Source organism: Antechinus flavipes, chromosome 3 (genome assembly GCF_016432865.1).
Source record: "Antechinus flavipes isolate AdamAnt ecotype Samford, QLD, Australia chromosome 3, AdamAnt_v2, whole genome shotgun sequence".
Classification (NCBI taxonomy): Eukaryota; Metazoa; Chordata; class Mammalia; order Dasyuromorphia; family Dasyuridae; genus Antechinus; species Antechinus flavipes.
In genome coordinates this window covers 70,572,273-70,595,749 of record NC_067400.1, presented here as the reverse complement: position 1 = coordinate 70,595,749, position 23,477 = coordinate 70,572,273, and the positions used below count along the sequence as shown (strand labels likewise).

The 23,477-nt window shown below is 34.4% G+C and overlaps 1 protein-coding gene across 7 annotated transcripts in view; it reads right to left on the bottom strand.

Annotated features, from left to right (window-relative positions):
- Nucleotides 1–17,872, bottom strand: part of IKZF2 (IKAROS family zinc finger 2) — a 196,491-nt gene extending 178,619 nt beyond the window's left edge. For 2 of the 7 annotated variants that reach the window (XM_051983615.1, XM_051983621.1), the window contains exons 1-3: nt 15,625–15,709; nt 14,035–14,083; nt 13,084–13,191 (exon numbers count right to left, since the gene is read on the bottom strand). In XM_051983615.1, coding sequence (XP_051839575.1) covers nt 13,084–13,191; nt 14,035–14,083; nt 15,625–15,627 — 160 coding nt within the window. In that variant the 5' untranslated portion in view covers nt 15,628–15,709. Of the gene's footprint in view, nt 1–13,083; nt 13,192–14,034; nt 14,084–15,587; nt 15,710–17,200 lie in introns of those variants that run through there. The other 5 variants (XM_051983617.1, XM_051983622.1, XM_051983620.1 and 2 more) reach the window with 4 other exon arrangements.
- Between the last annotated feature and the right edge of the window lie 5,605 nt (nt 17,873–23,477).

The window sequence follows — 23,477 nt, the reverse complement described above, 5'->3', positions numbered from 1 at the left end:
AAGTCAACAAAGACTTATTTAAAGCACTACTGTGGTCAGATCACAAAACTTGACAGTTCATATGAGGCTCAATCTCTACCTTTATGGGATTTGAACTGAGTAAAGGAATAAGACTCATATCCATATGCCTTTAACATATGACAATGTATGATAATTATACTGGAGAGGTATTAAAGAACAATTGTTGAAGAATGTGGATTAATGAAATTTGGTTCTGACATACCAATCAAATTTAAATGTATTAAATTGATAAACATAAAGGGCATAGGTTGTTCAGTACAACCAAAATTACTGCATATTGCTCTGTAGGTATTGCAGGCTATAACAATTGTTCCAGGTAGGTTCCTAAAGTCATTACAGAATCACAAAATTAAAATGAACCTTAGGGGTCATGTAGTCCAACTAGATTGAACTCAAATGATAATTCATTCTATAACATTCCTCATCATTAATCATATGGCCTTTGGTTCATTTTATTTAAAAAAAAGAAGATAACAGAAGCAACTTAAGTATTATTTTTATATTGATGAATTATTCAAATCTTATATCTTAAAATTACAATTCCTACAATATTCTGTGAAAAGTTAAACCAAAAAACACTTTAATAATATCTTAATCAATAAGACATGATGAAATTAATTAAGCTTGGTAATCAAATTAACTACATATCACATTGTATTAATCTGCAGAATTTCTTAAAAATCAAGCTTAAAATTCAACTGGTATGATTTATAGCAAATTAAAATCAATGAATATGAAAAGTAGAGAAATTTATGCAAAATTTTGATATAATTGCTGATCACAAACAACACTTTTCTAGATTTATTTGTAAGTATCATAGACTGCAATAATTCCTCCTCATGGGTATTTCAAAGTCATTATAGAGTCAAAGAATATCAAAATTAAAAGAGATCTTAAGAGCCATCTAGTCCCACAAAAATCCCTGACAACATAAAGATAATCAATCATTCACTTTTTGCTTCAAGATGATTAGTAAGGGAGAACTCATTTCTTATTATGGCAGCCCATTTGAATTTGGTTAGCTAAATCAAGTTGAAGTTAGGCTTTTTTTTTTTTTTGCAATTTACATGGATTTCTCTTCATCCTATTATCAAGAATCATGAAGAGCAAATCTAATCCTTCAACATAATACTTAATCTTTTATATTTATATTATTTAGGTTTTTACTTCTACATATTTATCTAAATATTCTACATATGTTTTCTAAAAATATGCCTTTTAAGTAAAAAGTAACAGTATCATGTCAATTAAGAAATTGCCTTATATATAAATGTATTCAAATACTATACTGCCAGAAAAAATAAAGATTAATTGTAAAGAAAATATGTAAAGATATATATGAATGACATAACGTAAAATGAGCAGAAACAGAACTTTAAAATGTACATTAATTCTAGCTAAATTTTTGGTGTTGATATTTTTAAAGGAAAAATGACCAGAACTTTGGGCAAGCCTGGAAAGCGACACACAAGAGAATGTCTTTGCACGCTGTTATTTATTAATTCTCTTGATTCTGCCTTGTTAAAGATTTGGGATAAGATAATGTCCTTTTCTGCAATTTTATCTTCTTTTATGGTTTTGTTACCCATATCAAATTTATAATAATGGTTTAAAAATATTAATGGACAAAGCTGAAAAACATACATTGAAACTGAAAATATTGGTGACTGGAAGGGTATGTTATTAATACTAATTAATTAATTGTGGCTTTAAGTATTTAATATGAATGGCAAATTAGCTTAAAAGAAAATATTCATTTATCAAACTTTAGTGAGAATATAGCACTAAGTTGAAGATTACATTTTTGTGAAATATGTTACTATTACTTCCCTCCTCTTGAAGTGCTCTCTTACCTTCTTGTAGATCACATGGGTTGTTTTACTAAATTGAATCAAACATAAAAATAAGATGACTTGTTGCACAAATTGCTTAAATTTCTATTTTTATCTTCTTGATCTACAAGTCAATTAGACTAGTAATCAATGTAATTAGAAAGTTATGTCTCACAGTTTTGTTATACTATAAGAATTCGTTTAGAAAGATAAGTTCTTTTGCCTTTGAAGAAGTGAACTTAAAGTCTATCATTTCTGTTATGCTTTTAAAGACAGATAGTAATTTATATTCTGAGAGTTTAAAGACAGATGAAATAGAGTTCATAACTATTTTCTTAGTTCTTAGTCTTACACAAATAAAATTTTATTGCTTTTTTAAAATTTTTCTAATTGCAACATAGCAATCTTATATGTCAGCCATCTGTTAAAATCAACACATACAACAGTTTTCAGCCCCAATTGCTAGTATCCTCCTTCCTTAAGCATAATGTATATATTTCTTTTTATTTTGTATTTACTTACATGCATACCTGTATTACCTATTATAATTTAAACTTCTTAAAAGTAGGAAATTTCTCCATTTAATGGATTTGTAGGACAGTACTTAATACAAAACAGATTCTTGATAACATGATTATTGATGATTGATATAGAGAAATGGTGGGAACCAGAATCCTATGACATAGTGGTATGGATGGCACACTAAACTATTTCTAAGATATTAATTATAGAGACCAGAATAGAAATGGAGTTAGGACTTTTAATTTCTTTGATAAATGGCCCTTCCAGAAATATTCCATAGTGAAAAAGGGATGTGAGGTCATACTTCTTTGAAATATTACCAAATTACTTCCCTTAAACTGATAAGTTGGTCAAAATCAGGTAAGGCTACTGTCATTAATTTCAAAGTATGTCTTCAATTATATAAGATAGCAATATAAAAGTGACGATTTTGAAGATCTACAAAATGTTAACTTGTTAAAATGTTATTTTATAGTGATTAAATCTCTCCTCAAAATGGTAAAGAAAAGCTAATTGAAGTATTATTCAATCTCGCATGCTCTTGATACTAGCTTCAAATAAGTGAGTACCAGAAAACTGGCTTTAAAAACATAAGGCAAAGAATAAGTGCTAAGAATTGTCCATATGAATTATTTTACATTAAATTAGCATCTGCTAATTCAGGATTTCACAGGCAGCTAGTAGCACAATGAATACAGTACTGGACCTAAAGCCAAAACTGTTCTTCCTGAGTTCAAATCTGACCTCACATTTATTAGCTGTATAACCCTGGGCAATTTACTTAACCCAGTGTGCCTCAATTTACTCATTCATAAAATGATCTAAAAATGTAAAATAACTCCAGTATCTTTGCCAAGAAAACTATAAAATAGGCCACAAAGATCAGATATGACTGAAAAACAACTAAATAACAACAATAATTCAGGATTTCATAGAAACAAAAATTTCAGTGCCTGAACTGAACTTGTGTTCAGTTTGTTACAATTTAAGTATAATATAAGTTTGTAACCAATTGGGTAAATTCTGGATTGAAGTTTATAATAACTTAAAGCATTTGTTAAATAAAACTAGATGATAAAGAACTTTTGAGATATTTCTATGAATCTTCAATCAGAATCCCAGAATATTAAGACTTGAAAAGGACATTAAGCCCATCAAGTTCACACTATATATGAACAAGAAGGCAATTTATGGCATATCCAGTGAGAGGCATTTAAAAAATATGGTAAGCAGATCATAAGAAGTCACTTGGATATGAAAAAAATAATTACAATCCTTATCTTCAATTTTTTCTGTTGATGTTTGCCATCCCCCTCCGTCTCCTGGGTTTACAACCTCAATCACTGTTGATTCTTCCTTCTTTTATTCTACTTCAATTTCCAATTTGTTCTTAAGTACTATTGATTCTAACCCTACAAAATCACACATTTTCTATTCTTTCCACTCACACATTCACTAACCTAATTTAGGAATGTAGCATTGCTTACCTTAATGTAAAAACCAGCTACTTGGTTCCAGTCTATCTCTTTTCCAATCAATTATCCATATAATTTCCAAATTAATATTCCTAAACCACATGCTTGAGCATATCAATCCTCTACTCAAGAACCTAAGTAGTTTTCTAAGACTTGTCTAGGATGAGACAACTCCTCAGTTTTTCAATTAAAGCCTTTTATAGCTCCCTATTACCTCCAAAATCAAACAGAATTCTCCGTTTGGAATTCAAAGCCTTTGATTATCTGTCCTAGTCTACAATCTTTTCGGAGTTTTTAAAACACACACACACACACACACACACACACACTACACACATATACATGCGTGCATCACCACTTACTTTTTGATTTAATGACATTTGCTTTTTCGCTGTTATACTAACAGAACTCCATCTCCTAAGTCCAGGCATTTTCACTAGCTATTCCTCATGCACAGTATGATCTCCTTCCTCATCTCTGCTTACGGGCTTCCTTGGCTTCCTTTAAGTCTCTATTCAATTTCCCTTAATTCTAGTGCTTTGCCTTTGTTGATTATTCCTACTTTAACCTATACATAGCTCATTTATTCATATCTATTTACATGTTCTCTCCCCTATTTGAGAGCTACTTGAGTTTAGAGTTTGACTTTTAGCTTTATTAATTAATATTAATTAATAGCACTGTGGCTAATACATAGTTGGTACTTAATAAATGTTTACTGATTGACTAGCTGGTTGGCTCCAGACTACTTTTACAAACTTATTCACTTTGCTCTCCTTTAGGTACTCTTTATTCAAGTCAAACTAGCTTAACTGCTATTCCCTGATCTCAGAATTCCAAGTACTTCCTCTCTGAGCTTTTGCACAAGTTGTCCCCCAACCCCCACTCCCCACAACAGGCCTGAAATACACTCTCCTTCCCTCTGACTCCAAGAAGTTTTAGCTTCCACCAAGGATCAGTGAAGGTGTCGTCTTCTACAGGAAGCTCTTTCTCATTTCTTGATAATAACTACTTCTTTCCACCTTGCCAAATTCTCTATATACCCATCTCAGGAGGCTCATGAGAACATGAATTAGAGATGGAAGCAACCTCACAAATTATAAAGAGGAAACAGACTCAGAGAGATTAGGTGACTTACGCAGTTACAAAGGTTTTAAGTGGCAGTGTTGGCACTAGAAACCAAAGCTTCTGCCTCCAAAGCTGGTGTTCTTTCTACAGTTAGCATGTTGTATTCTCCAACAGAACATGACACAGCTGATTGTTTTTACATTTTTGCATTTGTATTCTTAATATTCACCACTGCTCAAAGCATAGATGTAAGATGTTGTCATAGAACCTAGAGATGGAAGTAGCCTTAGATACGACTCTCTCATTTTACTGAAGGAAAAACTGAGCTACAAGGAGGTAAAGTGACATGCCTAAAATAACACAGATGAGCCAAGATCCTAACACATCTCCTGACTCTAAATCTACTACTACTTCACCTATACCAAGCTATAACATTCATTTAGTATCATCTATAATAAAACTTCTTAAACTTTTTCCATTTGCAACCCCTTTTTGCTCCAGAAATTTTTACATGACCCTAAGTATTTAGACATATAAAATAGGTATACAATCAAAATTTACTGACAATAAATCATAATTTTGTAACCCTCACATTTGATTATGAGATACCATATAGAGTCACAACCCACAATATAAGAAGCTTTGATCTATAATAATAATACCTGATTTGTTTGAGACTTCCTGATAGAAATATAATCCCCACCCCTTATTATTTACTACTTTATCACTAAACAGGCCATTTATCATTATTTTGAAATTATATAGACAGGAAACCATAGATTAGGCATTTTCTATTTTAGGTGCTCTGGGTAAGCACCTTTTTAAAGTGGCTCTAAATAATTATAAGAAAATGTGTTGTAGCTAGTAGATAGAAGGTTAACCTTAGAGTTTGTATGACTCCAACAAATACTGATTGTGTTACTCTGGACGTCTTTTAATTTCTTAGTACCCCAAGAATTCTTTAAAAACTATTAAATTCCAGAAGAGTTGCTGATTTGAGTTGGTAAAGGGAATTTCCTGACCAGGAGTTTGATACTCTGAAGAAATCACAGACCCTGACCAAAAATAATAATAATAATAATAATAATAATAATAATAATAATAAATAATGACATAGATATTTTAAGATTGTGTAGGTAATCACAGATATTTTGCTTAAAGCTGTTTGATTTAAATCTATATAACATACTTATACAGGGGGCACAGTTGAATAAATAAATTATTAAAAGAAACACAAGGAATGCACATTCTATGTTCCAAATCAATTTCAGGTAATACATATTATATCTTTAAGAATTTTATTCAGGTTTTCCAAAGAAGTTCTTGTAATATTCTATTCTATACCTCTGAATATGAAATAAAATGATATGTAGCTGAGAAGTTCTCCCACACTGGTTTTAAATTGCATATTCACATGCAAAGACACATAGCAGAAATATAGCTTAGATTATGATTGATTCCATGCTGAACAGTATGGCATATATGAGTTTATGAATTATCTTACTGTTACCAGATAAGTTAATACATTAAATATGTCACTATGTTAAAATACTACTATGTTTTTATTCAGAATCAGTTAGTCAGCCATATAAATTACCCAGAGTTCTGAGAATAGTATAAATGGTTGCATCAAGCTAAGAGAGTTCAATGAAGGCAGCACTCACATGTCTCAATATAGAATTTAGCTTTAATGGTGCAATTAAGGAAACAGAATGTTAGAGCAGTAGAAATAAGATCACTGATCAGGTGATGTGATAATTACTTAACATAAACTTTAAAAGCAAACTAGTTTATTTCACTAGTATTAAAGAAAAAGTAATAAAGGAGAAAAACAAACTTCAATTAAATTAAACATTGATTTTTATAAATGTTAAAATGTGCATCTACTTAAGAACTCTTAAGATAAGATTATATATCAGAGAGAAAAATTGAAATTGTCCATATAAATTATTCAATGATTTTAATTTCAACAAATATCATTATGTGACTATCATATGCTAAGGGCAATTGTTGTATTTTAAGATTTCATTGGGTTTAAGACAGCTTCATATTATATATTACTCTCCTCAAATATACAATTGGATATATACTTATCACAGATCACTGAAAGAGAATTTCAAGTATCAAGAGGAAAGTCAAATAAGGTTAGATTTTAGATGGGAAAGATCTAAGAAAGAAGTGGCTCTGAACATGGGATAGGTTACTCTACCAGGGTATTTTTTCCTTTTCCATTCGTACTGCCCAGTATTTTTAGAACACTGATGGTAGAATAGATAACCTTCACATACGTCCAAAAAACACATAACAGAAGTCAATGTCTCTGAAATTTTTTAAAAGGTACTTTCAATTCTAATTTATATTCTATTTAGCTAAAGTTTCCTTAAGAGTTTTAAAAGCTGTAGTATTTTTCTTAATTCTTTAACATAAATTTCCGAGAATCACTATATGATCCTTTTGAGAACTCTTTTCCTACTTTAGAGGTTGACACATATTACAAATGAGAGAATAAGAAATAAATATCCATTATTTCTCTGAATAATTTTCTCAGATTAATCAACATAAAGGCATAATAAAATAATCAAGAAGTAAATTTGACATTGCTGTCTCGATATAAAGAAAAAAAAATCAAATGTATATTACTTCTTCCCAGGTCAGGGATTCAATTAGGTACAAATCATTAAACAGCATCAATGTTGATACTGGAATTGGCAATGAAAATATATGAGACAATTCATTTTGTTTTTAGGATTCTTAAAACATTTAGAGCTTTTAAAACTTTAAAAGACATAAAATATACACTTAGAAATTGTTTGGAAAATCATATAAAACTTAATCTAACAGATATAACAATCATTTATTCAAAACTAGAAAAGCAAAAGTAAGGGAAGGGAAATACGTACAAGTTGGAGATAGCAAACTGTCTTCTAAGATAATAATAATAATAATACACACATATGTATTCTTATTGTAAGTACACAGATCTTTATATTCGAGTCTGCCAAAAAAAAAAGCAGAGGAAGAAATTTTAAGGGAAAAAAAGGCTGAAGAGCTTTTTTTTTTTACTCCTACCTGAAAAAAGGTTTGTTTCTGTTATTGTTGATTTGAAAAGGCTAGATAGAAGTTATCACTCTTTTCTGTGACAACTTTAAGATAGCCTTTTCATTTTGTTTAATGTGCTTTTATACATACATAAATAAAAAATGCCAAATTATTTTAAGGTTATAATTTTTGTTTAGTACATTTGGCATAATATCAAGGTTGTTACAAATGAAGTCTAAGCATGTATGTCAGCCAAATTAGAATATAGAAAAAAGATTCAGAAGAGCGGGTGAGTCCTATAAAACAGTCTCAAAAAAGGACATGAGACCAAAGAGCTATAAACTGTACATACTTTTGATCCTGTGGTAATACCACAACTAGGTCTATCCCAAAGCCATCCAAAAAAGGAAAAAGGACTTCTTTGCACAAAAATACTTATAGCATCTCTTTTTTTGTGGTGGCTAAGACATGAATATCAAAGGAATTGGGAAATGGTTAAATAACCTGTGGTATATGATTGTAATGGAATAGTACTGTGCTATATGAAATGACAAGCAGGCTGATTATAGAAAAACCTGGAAAGACTTACACAAACTGATGCACAGTAAAGTGAATAAAACTAGGAGAACTTTTTACTCAGTAATAACAATATTGCTCAATGAAGAACTCTGAATAACTTAGCTATTCTTAGCAAACAATGACCCAAGACAATCCCAAAGGACTAATGATGAATGAAGCATGTGCTATCTGCCTCCAGGAAAAAACAAGAACAACAACAACAAAAATACTAATATTGATTGAATACAGACTGAAGCATGCTATTTTTCACTTTCTTTCATTTTATATTTGTCTTCTTATGCAAAGTAACTAATATGGAAATGTTTTAAATAATTGTACATGTACAACTTATATCTGCTTACTGTCTTAGGCAGGGAAAGATAAGGAAGGAGGTGTTAAAAATTGGGGAAAAAGAAAATGTTGAGTAAATGAAATCTACTGTCAATTTTTTAAAAGTACACTATAGTAAAAAGGCAAAAGGATAATCTGCTAGTATCATAGCATTTTAATGTCCTTCCACATTTATAATAATGTTTTTATTAAAAAGTGTATAAGCAACAAAAAAGGAACTCCTAAGTTTTAAGTTTTCATTTTGACATTTTCCTTCAGTTACTAGCCATTTAGGTTATTTAATTTCTTTAATTTTTTTGAGAGGGAGAGAGGACCCTATGTTCTAAGAACTAGTTAAGAAAAATAAATGTGAAGCATTTTGTAAAAGCAAAACTTAATCCAATGACCTAATTATTGGTAAATTGCTTATAAAATGAAAGCAACTTTTTTCTTATATCTTATGGTTATTAAGATATTTGATGAATAATGGGGTAAACTCTTCAACCACAGAAAGCTTTTAAAATGATAAAATAAGGCGACTTCCCACATTTTATATGTATTTTAAGAAAACCTAAATAATAAAGAAGACTTATGTAGAATTCATTTGAAAAATAGAAAACTGTGAGAAAGAAGATTAATCATAATCTTTCATATCTATAAAATGTCATAAGTAACACAATGGGACAGTTTAATATTAAATCAGAAGTTACTATGCAGAAATTTAAGATATTTACACAGAAACAAGATGGAATACAAAGTCAGCCTCTTCCAACAGACAGAAACAAAACAAAAAAAAAATTGCTTTTATATAATTTTGGCTGACTTCTGTCTCAGATTCTAACTTCCAGATACTATTTGTGTATTTTCAATAGCCATCAAGGAATATACTGTCATCCATGACATTTGAAAAGTGTCAGAAAACTCAGTATGTATACACTAATGATCCTGGGCAATTGTGCCCATCTTCTTATCAAAGATTTTTTTTTTTTTTTTGCTGCCACAGAGATTTTCCTAATACTAAAAAGAAATAATGTTGAAACAAGAAAATGTTAATTGTTAAATGTTATACTCAGTAATAGCTCTTATTTTTAGAATTAAACTGTACTTTAAATAAAAAAGGTGCAGGGAAATATAGCACTTCTTCTTTCCAGTCATTTGTTATCTCCTCTAGCATTGTCAAATAATGATAGTCGTACCATTTTAAAAAACATGATCGTTAAGCAGCAAGTTGTAGTCACTCCTCAACTTAAACACCAAAAATTAAACAAATCATGGTGGCCTTATGGTAACACTGACCACTTTTTCTAAGCTATAACTGATAATGTTGTGCCTTGACTACTAAACAATAATTTTAGTTATTTAATTTTAGTTAACTTTAATTTTTGTTAACTTTTGTTAATGAGTTAAAATTGCTGAATAGAATTCTTTAACTGCATTTTGACTATTTTAAAATTACTTGTGGATTTTTTTCCCTCTGACTTGTAGTTTTGTATTGGCTGTGCCATTTCGAAAAACAGTCTTATTGCACGATAATTTGGACAAAACAATTCTACTTTTTCTTATTATATTGTCTTTTTACAAAATCACAATTAAATCATTAAAATAAGTTGACCATAAAGAAATATGATGGAGAGCTAAAAATGCATTTTACAGGTCATAAGGTATTGTTATTTAATAACAATTACAATCCAGATGTACACTATAAAAATGCTTGGGGAAATTCAGATCTAAAACATAAATGTTTTCATATAAAGTCAAGGTTTGAATCACCTGGGGGAAAAAATTTATCAAAATCACTAAAATAACTAATTTTAAACTTTCCATTCTAGTTGATAATCTATGCTTTTGTTCTTCTCTGCTACCATGTGCTTGACAATTTAAAATACTGATTATTCTCTTAGATTTAACACAGTGAAAAAATGGGTATCTCCTCCATCTAACACCTAAGTGGGTAACCTAGATACTGTAAATAGAGGCTATATAAAGGATGCAACAGACATCTCTGAAGTAAGAGCCAATGTTTTTAACCTGCAACCCTTTGGAATAAAACCCAAAAACATCAGTGACCTAGCCAAAAACTCTTCTAACATGGAATTGCCACAGGCTAATAAATAAAAATCTCCTTACCAAACACATAATTTTACTGTTGTTGGGTGAGAAAACCTGGAATGTTTCAATAGCACAGCTCTCATTTGTTCAAATCATCATGTCTGGTCTTTGCACTGTTTACTTAAAAGAGACAGGTAAAATGCTTGTTTGAACTAGGCATATGTCAGGCTGAAATGAAATTCAAAACTGAAGGGACCAATCACATTAAACAACAAGCTCACGGTTGAAATTCAGCCAGTGGTTGTGGATCCTAACCACTGGTTGGCCCAAATTTGACCGGAGTCTCGGACCAACAGCTAACATCTATCCAAATTTATACTGTTTTTTTTAATCCAAGGACTAAACAGTTAACTATGATAATTTTGATATAAAAATACCTTTTTAGTCTTTGAAGGAAATATGCATATGATTTTTTAAAAGTTAAAGAGAAATAAATCTGCTTCTATAAGACTCACATACAATATAATAATGAGAATGTAAGCCATTGAAGTATGATATTAGAGGTAGAAAACAGGACCTCACATTTTACAGATAAGAAAACTAAGGCCTTGGAGAATAAGTATATTTCTCCAAATACACAGACAATCAAGATAGGAAAAAAAAACTGCTAAAATATATTATTTCTATTGAATCTGAATTTAGCACAAACTTATCCACTCATTTACTGGAATTGGTGTGTTGATATACGACAGAAAATTTAAAATACCTTTTGTAATTAGATTCTTCTATGAAGTTTCATTAATTAATAAGGAAATAAAGCAAAAAATATAAGCAACAAGCTTATATAATAAAATATGTAAAAATTACCAAACAGCAGTTAGAATATTTAAAGCAAAATACATGAGACAAGAATATTCACTCAGTACAGTATATTCTTTATATTACTGCCGTATATACACAACTGAGGGTTTAAAAAAATAACACAACTTCCCATAGATTTTAAAGGCTTACAATAATCTGAGTTATGTTTGAAAATTGGAAGAATAAAGTGTCAGATACACTCATTTAGATATTAAGAAATGTATGAATATGTTTATGTATAATAGATTAATATATAAGTTAAATTTCTTTATGAAATCAGTTGGAAAGAATAAATATCCCTTGCTTCAAATTCTGCATAACTATACAACTTTGTCTATCTACAAAAATTAAAATGTCTTTCCTATAAAAGAAGACAACCCACTTACTGAAAGCACATGGAAACAAAATACTTCAAATTACTTTTGAATCTAAGTAATAGAGCACTTAGACTTGGTAAGCGATGATAAAACATCAGAATCAAGAAACAAACCATGATCTTAATAAATAAAAGTATGTTGCCTTTGAAAATAAATATAAGCAAACTAATCTTTGTACAGTCTCCAACAGTCCTTAAAACAATATGAGTGTGAATGATCCTTTATCAAAAATATTGGCTAAAATTGGCTATTAGTGCTAGCCCAATACATCCTCTCATATTTCCTTAGTCCTTCTCTTGACATTCTAAAACAAAACCCTTTCACTTTATTAAACAAATGAATATTGAGTAAATGCCACATATTTTCATTTATGCTCCACTTTCCAGACTTTGTAGAAGGAACTTTCAAAGAAATATAGATAGATAATTAGGTAGGTAGATAGATATGTATACACATACAAATATGTAGATGTATACACGTATAGGTACCACATATAAAGGTATATGGGTACCTATACCTGGAGGGTGTATTCTCCCCTAATAACAGAACAGACTTATAACAAAGTAATATAACATGCATATCGTTTTAACTAGGAAAAAAATTCTAAATTTTGTTTCGTTTTTCCCCTATTAACAACAACAACAACAAAATCTATTCTTAAATATCTGGAAAGGCAACCAATTATCAGCAAATCCTAGTATTTCTTACCTGATACAGGTAAGCACCAGTTCCCAAAAGCCACCTTGGGATAGTTCAAACTAGTAAGCAAGCTCATGCTTAAAATAAGATACTAGTATGAACAGTAATAAATCTGTGTTGTTCTCTTCTTTAGCTAGCTAAATCTATAGCAGTAGGTGCACCACAGCCAGAAAACGGACCCCACAGACCCAACAAATCCAAATCTGCCACTAGAGAAATGGGGGGGGGGAATCATTTAAAAAGAAGACTTACTGCTTGTCATGTGACTTGGTGAGGTATGCTGTCCATTGGGTGTGCTTGAGGTGAGGTCAATTGCCATATTGGAGTGTTCCCTTTCAGGTGAAAGCTCATTGTCACCTGCTTTCGAAAATAAAATCTTTTAGACTCTCTTAACATATAGAATACAATTATAACATTTCAATTTTGTCAACTTTTGCTCATGGATACTTAAGTATTCACAGCTTTAAATTTAAACACAGGTTTGGGTTTTGTTTTGTTATGTTTTGGGGGTTTTATTTCCCAAAAAGAACAGAACTAAATTCATAGAAAGTCAAAAAAAGACATCTTGGGGGATAAGAGTGAACTGAAAATATCACACATTTCTAAAAGCCATAGTAAAAGGAACACAGTATAATTTCTCATCTATAAACCGAAAGGATTAGCAAAAATGATCTCTAAGATTTCCTTCCAGTTCTAAGATCCTCTCTTTTTAATATTTTGTTTAAATAAATGGATATTACACTGTTTACAGTAAGCATTTTCTAAGATATCATTTTCCAAAGTACATTAAATGTGCTTTTTTCACGTTACATGAATGAAAGTTAGGGGAAAAAGACTTTTATCCAAAGAAAATTTCTAGTAAACACACATAATCTGTTGTCTCCTTAATTTAAAATAAAAAAGGAAAGAAATAAAATTATAGCAGAAAAGTGTTGATTCCACCAAACTAGTTATCTAAATGAGTTGCTTGTACTACCAAACAATGTCTATCTTTACTCTTTTCTGCTCTTGCCTAAAGTTTTCGTGTTTCATTTTTTTTTCTTTCCTGGACTTATCTTCAATATAAAGTTATGACCAGATGGGCAATAAAATTAAGATCCCTAATCTATAAATGATACCTACAAATGAATTCAGCAAATATATAAGATAATTCAAGGTGATTGTGATTAATGAATTAATAAATCAATGAAAATAAGTACTTACATGTTATATAGCCATCAATAGCCTCAGTTTCCATAGTCAAAGTGCAGTGCTACAAAACAAAAGGGTAAACCCTTAAAACAATGATTCCTTTCACTATCTGCCATTAAATGCTTAACTTATTTGAAGCTCTAAGCAGTTAGCCCATATTGCTGTTGCTGCTGCTGGCTCTGCTGCAACAACCTGTGCCCAAGACACATACTACTGTGTACTGTATGTGCTCATTTGCAAGTCACTGAACTCTTTCTGCAAATGATCTGATTCCTCCTAGAGATAGGGTAGAGAAGATAAGGGTGCATCTAAAGCTATAGCAGGGCAAGAATGCCTCTTAAAGTCAGAATACTTTACCTAGTTTAATGAATTTAATTGGGAGAGTCACACTTCAATCATGCCAGTTTTTACTAGGACTTAAATATATTAATATTTATTAGTTCCTACAATCAAATTATGGTTTGAGGACGACAAAGTTAACAGATAGCTCTATTCACAATTGTTGCAAGTTGGTTCATCATGTTCTAATCAAGGGGGGAATGGGGTGTGAGACACAAACAAAGCAAAACAAAACAAAACAAAAAAAAAAAAAAAAAAAAAAACTTGGTGCCCAAGTCTGTTTCACAGATTTATGCAGCACTTTTCCAACTTTCTCACTTGTACTGACATTTCAGCCCGCCCCCTTGATCTGTCCGAGCACCTGTGCGTTGTAATATTAATTTCCTGAAAGATCATGGATTTGAATGCTATATCTAATACATCTTAAATTTTGAATATTCATAACCTCTTGTGGCCTTTGGTAATTTTTTAAAAAGTTTCTGAGATTGTTTTCCTATGCATGCTATAAACATAAAACATAAGTCTCCTGCTCCAGAAACATAAAAAATCCTACGAGATGACACCCCCTAGCTTTTATTTCACATAAAGAAAACAAGAGATCAATAATCTAACTGTATTCTTTAATGGGAAAAGTTTAAAGAACTGACATGTCCATAGGAGAATTTTACTTTTTTTTTTTTCTCCTTTTGGCTCCGGTCCTTTTTGCCTTTAGTTTCAAAACTCTCACTGCACCAGCAGCTAAATTATTCACAATGAGCCATTTCTGTATTGATCGCCAAGTATATTTAGCCCTGGCTCCTGGAATTTCTCCATTACTTACTGGAAAACAGGCAGCTTCACTTCTTGTCTCCAAAACCACTTCCCCCCTTTCTAATTCCTCCCCCCCCCAAAAAAAAAAAACTTTTCTTTATGGTATAGTCAGATCAAATTATCAGCTCAGTACGTATTTCAACCTGCAATGCTGTTATCAAATTCTTTGAAATAACTGATTACATAAGGTCTTTAAAGAAAGTGATCTATAAAGTTTAAAGGGGGTGCAGGTTCTTCAGATCTTTTACAAATACATAAGTTTATCTTTTCAAACAGTACTCCCCGGCACACATATATTAAAAAGCTAGAAATGTCAGGGGGAACAGAAAAGTATCCCCCATCAGTGAAATAGTTAACCCTCAGGGAAAGAAAGAAAAGAAAAGGAAAGGAAAGGCACAGGAACGAAATGTACATACAAAAGAAATTGTCCTTTGACTAAAAAAGATTCATCACCATTTCCAGCTCTGTCGGGAGATCTCAGCTTCTTCTAACTCCTTAAGGAAGAGATGACAATGTCGGAGTACAGATAAACGGAGAAAGAAAGAAGTTTCTTGCCCCCCCTCCCCCCCACTGCCCCTTACCCCCTCCAAGCCAAGCCCCCTGCAGAGTTCAAGGCGAGGAAGAAGGGAAGGCACTTTACAGGTGGGTCATTCGGAGCCCAAATCAAGCAAACAGATCGTCTGATAAACAAAATGAAGAAATGAGAGAGAAGGAACACCCCCCCTTCTCCTCCTCCTCCTTCTCCTCCTACCCCTCCCCCTCCCTTTGGGATGGTCTAGTAGGAAAAGTCACTCAGGAATGGCACTATGTACTTTCAGGAAAGAGGAAAAAAAAGAGAGAGGGAGGGAGGGAGGGAGGGAGAGAGGTCAGTCAGTGCTACAGCAATGCGATTAACAAGAAGAGAAAAAACTTGATCCACCGGTTCCTTAAGAATCGACCAAAAGCTAAGACAAGAAAACTGAAAGAAAAAGGGGGGGGGGGAAGGGACGAGGAGGAGGAGGAGGGGGGAGGGACAGTCAGGCAAAACCTAGCGAGGGACCTAGGCCAACTTCACAGGACTGTTTTTTTGGCCCTTGGCAAAATTTTCACACACACACATACACACACAAATCTTAATTCCATCTCTTTCTCTCGCTCAGACACTAGAACCTGTCAAAGTGATTTAGCTGCTGCCTTTTTACATGTGTCATGCCAGGTGGTTGTTGGCTGCTGTTGTTATATGTGTGTATTTTTTAAAATAAATTCCAACAGGCTCTTCCCCTTCTATCAAGACTACAGTTTATCCTACCCCCCCAACACACACACACACACACACACACACACACACACACACACGCTGCAAAATGCAAGTGAACACCGAGCAGACGCCAACCAACAAACACCACCAATCCGTGACAGCAGTCGAAGAGAACTGATTAATCGATTAACATCCCAGAAACAGATCATCCGAGAGGAGGAATTAAAATCGAGAAGAAGGCATCTCCCATCCGATCCCCCGCGCACCCCTGGGAGCCATCCTAGCTGGGCTCCCGACCAGCATCACCCCCCCCCTTCCCAGCAAATGAAGTATTATTGTTATTATTATCACTAATCAGCCTCTCCTCCCCTCCCCCTGCTTCACTCCTTCCCCTCCCCCATCCTCTTCTTCTTCCTCCTCCTTCTCTTCATCTCTCTCCTCATCACTGGCCAACAGCAACAAGTCCTCGGACCCGCAGCCGGCGAGTGCAGACGAGGCTGCATAATTACCCTTAACTTTGCCACCCTCCTCCTCCTCCTCCTCCTCCTCCTCCTCCTCCACCTCCTCCTCCTCCTGCCCCCGCGCGCTTTAGGCTCCGCTCATTGCCCCCCGGTCGGGGCCGGGTGAGGGCAGATCCGGCCGAGCCGCCGCCGCCGCCTCCTCCTCCTCCTCCTCCTCCTCCTCCTCCTCCTCCTCCTCCTCTCCTCCTCCTCCTCCTCCTCCTCCTCCTTCGCCTCCTCCTCCTCCTCCTCGCTCTCTCCACCATGCCAGCCAGCGCCGAGCGAGATTTACCTCAGCAGGACACGCAGGGAGGCAATCCCATCCCCCTTTTGTTTGTGTTTACTGTGAGTGAGTCCTCTCCTCCCTCTCTCTGTGTATCTCTCTCTGTCTGGGTCTCTCGTGTCTCTGTGTGGGTCTCTCTCGGGGTGTCCCTGGGTGGCCAGTGTGTGTTGGGGCACTGCGGTGGGCTGTGGAAACTAAGGCAGTGGCTCTGGAGCGGAGGGTAATCCTGTTTTTACTTCCTCCATCTTCAGCGAGGAGCAGGGTGAGCCCGGGACAGCTGGTCAAACCCCGAGAAACCGATCCGGCTGCCAAGCCCGAGCCCATCTCCCCCAGCGCCGGCTGGACGCGCAGGGCGGGCGAGCGGGCGGGCACCGGGAAGGAGGGGAAGGACAAGGAGAGGGGAGGGGAGAGGAGGGCAGGCGGGCAGGAGCCGCGAGGGTGCCTCCGTGCGTGCGTGCGTGAGCGTGTCTGTCTGTGTGTGTGTGAGAGTGTGAAAAAGAGAGCCAGGAGGAGAGAGTACGCGCGCGCCCCCGGTGAGTGGGTATCTGTGTGTGTGTGTGCGTGTGTGTGTGTCTGCGCTCGGGGCCGCTCAGCACACTCGGCAATCGATTACAGGACAAGTGCTGCTTCTGCTGCTCCCTAACACACACACTCACTCACACATTCTCTCTCTCTCTCTCTCTCTCTCTCTCTCTCTCTCTCTCTCTCTCTCTCTCTCTCTCTCTCTCTCTCTCTCTCTCTTCCCCCCTCCCCCTCTCCTCCCTCCCTCCCTCTCCCTTTCCCTTTCTCTTCTAATCTTCCTCTCCCTCTCTCTCCCTACCTCTTTCCCTCCCTCTCTTTCCCTCTCTCCTTTTCCTCTCTCCCCCTTTTCTCTCTCCCTCTCTTCTCTTCTCTTCTCTTCTCTTCTCTTCTCTTCTCTTCTCTTCTTTCTCTTCTCTTCTCTTCTCTTCTCTCTCTTCTCTCTCTCTTCCTCTTCTTCTCCCTCTTCTCTCTCTCTTCCTCTTCTTCTCCCTCTCCCTCTCTCTTCTAAACTTCCTCTCCCTCTCTCTCCCTACCTCTCTTTTCCTCCCTCTCTTTCCCTCTCTCCCTTTTCCTCTCTTCCCCTTCTCTCTCTCTCTCTCTCTCTCTCTCTCTCTCTCTCTCTCTCTCTCTCTCTCTCTCTCTCTCCTCTCTCTCTCTCTCTCTCTCTCCCTCTCCTCCGCCCTCCCCCTTCCTCTCTCCCTCTCCTTCTCTCTCTTTCACACACACACACAAACTCACTCATTTTAGTTGATGAAGTTCAGTCAAGATTTCTCCTACCTCGAACTGATCCCCAAAACACTCCTATTTCTACCCTGGTCTGCAAGGGGGCATTCGGCCAGCCAGATGGTCACTCCTCCCACTCCACTCCACCCCCAAACTCCGAGGTACAAGTCCTACTCCTCCAGCACAGAAAGAAGTATTAAAAGGATGTGAGGTTCCTTTCTGCCCCCTGTGAAGTTGCCTTTTAAACTCAGATTTATGAATCAGTTAAGAAATAAGGACTTTTAAAAATTATTTTTTGTCTTCAGGAACACGGTGTACTAGTAATAGCTACTTAAGTATTTTTTTTAAAATCCTTCCAGTTACTAAATATGTTATACGTGTACATTTTTAAAAATCAGTATCTTGCCAGGAACATCCATTTATGTTTGTAATATACATATATGAGAGATTAGATACTTTGTATGATTTTTTTTTTTTTTAATCTCATTTTGTCTCTCCGAGATTTCATTAGCTTGGGGAACTTTCATAGTGGGAACTCCCTCTACCAGATGCATAATAGCAATTTATCTGTAACTTTAGTGTCTCAGAGTTGCCTAGGGGCACAGAGAGGTTAAATGTCTTGCCTATGGTCAAGTAGCCAGTAATGTGTAAGTGGCAGGGTTTCAGTCCAGGGCTTCCTGACCCCAAGGCCAGCCTCCTGTTCATTAAATCAGGGTGGCTCCAAATGTGTAGTATTATTGTAATTGATGTTCATGTGTGTATGTTCAGTAATATATTTGTTGAGGCTATTTGGAAAATAAAGTTCTTTCAGCTTTCAGAAAACAAAAATTCAAACCATGGAACACAAGTAAGTTTATGATTACCAATAGAAATGGGATCAGAAAAGAATCTGGTCTGATATTTAGCCTACTTACTACTTTTTCAAAGTCTTTTCACCTTTCAAGTATAGTGTTTGTTTGCTTTTCCAATTATGAACGACAATAAAATCAGAGAGAAAAGGTTGTGATTGGCCAGTTTTATTCATTGAAATTATAAACCCCACATTCCCCATGGAATATGTTAAGGCAAAGCCTGTTTCTTTGGTGAGAACTTTGAATCAGAAGAGCAAAATGTACTTTCTACAAATAGTAGCATTTAGTCTTTTTCCAGACCCACATTTGTAAACAGAGGGGATGTAATCACAGTATAATTAAAGGAAAAAGGAAATTGAAAGGAACGGAAAATACTGTACAATGTAGACTTAGATTTTAAAACAGAAAAAATTATCAGTCCTGCCAAACACTACTTCTGAGATGCTTTATCATAGATTGTGGAGAAAATCAATGTTGAGGGAGTAGGAATACCAGGCTGTGTCAAGAATTCCAGAAAAGCATAGTTTTCTATGCTAAAGAATAAGAGACAATATAATGAAAAAGAAATATGTGGTTTGTAACATAGCAATTTTTTTCCTTTGGATTCCTTTTTCCCCTTCATGTTAATAGTTTTCCTTTGGGGTTGATTTTTAAAATGCTGTATACAATATTGCTATATAAATTCTGAAATTCTAAAAATTTTGGGAGTTCATTTCCTAAGGATTAGATACTGTATTTATTTTTTTAAATCACCTTCATTTTTATGTTGTGTCTAACACCATAGTAAAAACAAAATTATTTCTATTGGAAAAATAAATATTTGAATTTAGGAATTAAGCAGCTTTGTATATGATTTTAAATTACTATGGTTTTAAGGAATCTAGTGCCTCTTAGTTTTATGGTGGTAAGACAGATTTTAGTAGTTTTCTGCTGTAACCTACATAAAAATAAGTTATCTTAGAATCATATTGTGAAAGGTAGAATGAGATCCCTTGCAATTCATCTAATTTATTCCCTTGGACCAAATTTGAATTATCCTTCAGAAAAGCAGGAAACAATTCCTCTGAATAATATGCAAAAATGCAAAGAAGACTGCTCTACATTATCTTTTTGGTTAAAAAAAAAATCTAGGTTTCTAGAACTCTCAAAGTCAGTAAGTTTTCCCTGCAGTCTAATTTCTTTCCTTTTACTACAAAATAATCTCCTTTCCCAACTAGTTCCATAGTGAAATATATGTAAAATGTATGGGGAAGAAGGGAGAAATCAGATAAGATCATTCAAAACATATATAAGACTAAGTTAAGCCATTAATTCCATGCTAAGATTGGCTCTATTTTGAAGTCTTAAGAATTCATCCAAAATTTCCCAAAGCTGCCATGTTACTGGGGTCCTGGCCCCTGGCTGCTTCATGCTTGATTTAGTTCCCTTCAAAGGCTGTCCATTGTATTATTTTGATTCATTGGCTCTGGGGTCATTGGAGGCACACTTTCTCCCTCTAGTGGTTAAGTATGTAGCTGCTCTTTCATTCCCAGGCCTAGGGATGAAGGGTTGTCCCTCAGTTGGAACACTGGAACTCAGATCCCAGACACAGAAGTTTTATGGCAGTAGGAGACCACCTTCAAGCATTAAAACACTGAAAACCGTTTTTCTTTTGTAACAACTTTTTTCTTCTTTAACGAGAGTTTCAGATCCTTAAAATGTTGCATAACTAGCCACAATGTAAATCAGTAATTACAGTTATTATACTGAGACTTTTCTGGTGCTTCTGAAGTCTTGCAGCAGTAACTCCAAAAGATTCAGGCAAGGGAGCCCTTCTGCAAATTATAGTAGTTTTCCTTGTACAAAACTTAACTCATAAGCATTTCTTTCAACATCTCTTTTCTGTGTACTTGAAACATAATGTACATCCTGAGTAGCTTTGTCCTAACATCTTTAATATATAATAATCAGATTCCAATGAAACCTTACTGTGACTCCATTTGGCTTATTGCCATTTATCACATTCTTTCCTATGAAATTAACTTATTGTAACATTGTTTTGCCTAGTAAGGTTTCCATGAATCACTTCATGATATCAGATGGGATTTGCCAGAATATATAATATGTAGACCTACCATGTGTGAAATCCTTGTGGTGAGTGGGAGCTGTCCACAGCTGAAGCTCATTCAGAGAAGCAGCGATAGCAAGGCTACCATCACATAGCAGGGCTCAAAAGGATGCTAAAATGTTTTTTGCACTCATAGTTATAAATTTGTATTTAATTTTTTTTCAAACCGAAATCTACTTGGATATCTACTTTATTGGTGGTACCTTATTTTGCTTGTTTGTTTACCACTAGCCTGACTTAAAGAGCATTGTTTTTGATCCATTGGATTACCTAGTGAACATATTACTGACACACTCATCTCATCATTTCTTTTCAGCACATATTGATTAGTCATATTGTTCAAGACACTGTCTTTTTACTTGTTCCCTTCACCCCCATCTGATAATATTTTATTCTTTTTACTCTGTTTAACCAACCTCTTGCTTCTAGCACCTCAATAATTGACTTTCTGTCCCTCATTAGTCTGTTTAGCTGGCAAATATAGCATTTATTCATAGTTTTTACTCTATCCCCAAAGAGTCAGACAGATCTGTTACCCGGCTGGTGTAATACCTTATTCTTTGGTAACCAGGTCTGTTTGGAAATCTCTACTTTCATCTTCATGAACAAAAATTACAGTGACATTACATATTTCCTGGTTTTCTAACTCTTAAGTTCCCAGCTTACTACAATTAAGGTATGTTCAAGATATAAAAAGATCAAGGTAATAAAGAAACAGCCTTATTATGTACTTATTATGTTTGTGATTTTTAAAAATTTTTGTTATGTTACAAATTACTCCAACCCTTTAGGTATAACATGATCCAGATAAGAGCAATTATGAGCTACTTCATAGAACATTCATTACCTCAGGACCAGACTTCTGATGATGAACCTCACCATGCTTACTTAGCCTGGATCTTTGGATCATAAACACAGTCAATTGTTAGGTCTCCACAGCAATTTAGAAAAACCATCTGATAACATGTGAAAAGGATGTGATTTATATCAATAAAATGAGTCCCCACAGTAAGGAAATCAGGATCTTCTGAAAATTAACATTTGTGGACATTATTAAAGAAATTCCTACAAAGCCAAATAATAGGCTGTTATTTTTTTAAATGTCTATGAAAATAAAAGTTTTGAAATACAGCACATTTAATTCTTATATTCTAGAAACAAATTATTTCTCATGCCAAAGTGAGAAACTGTGAGTCAAACTGACTACCAAAAGTGACTCTATTTGATATAGTTTTACTATCCAAATAAGTATAAATCATAAAGGAGAAAAAAACCATTAGGATTGATGAAAGATACCAGAGAGATTGCTGACATTTTTTTTCTTTTCCTCTATTTTTTTCCTTAGTTTAATATTTTATAATCTAGTATCCCTTTGGAAAGGCTTGGAAAACTCAGATTTTTTCATTTGCTCAGATTTTAGAAATTGTGTTTTCAAAAGTGTCACTGGAGGTATTGAAAAATTGTGATGTTTTCTTCTGGGCAGCTAATTGGCAGGGAGATAGAGCACTAGGTCTAAAGAGAAGAAAACCAGAGTTAAAATGGCCAAAAGCACTAGGCATATGACCCTAGACAAGACACTTAACTTTATTAGCCTCAATTTCCTTATCTGTAAAATGAACTGGAGAAGGAAATGGCAAACCACTTGAGTATTTATGACCAAGACTATTTAAAAATGGATCACAAAAAATTAGACATGACGTAAAAAATAACTAAACAAGGTTTTTTTCATTTCAAAGGATGAGTATTTTAGGGCTGCTAATTAAATCATTAGATATTTCTTATATTTATTTATTGTGCCATATGCAGATTACAAATGTAATCACTGCCATAAATGATCTTTCCTCTCAAGGGAGCATGTTAGCCCAATAATTTAAAAGAAATGGCTTGTTTGGTTTATTTATTCAGATAATTATTATTAACATTTTAAAGTAAACCATTAAATTTTATTCCAATGAAAAACAATAGACTGCCATCTTCTTGGTTATTTTTTGTATATCTGAGTGGGCCCTGTGAGACAAAAGCAATAAAGAAACAGACCCAAGTCTTAAAATGTGGGGCTTTTAAATGCTCAAGTGTTCTCAAA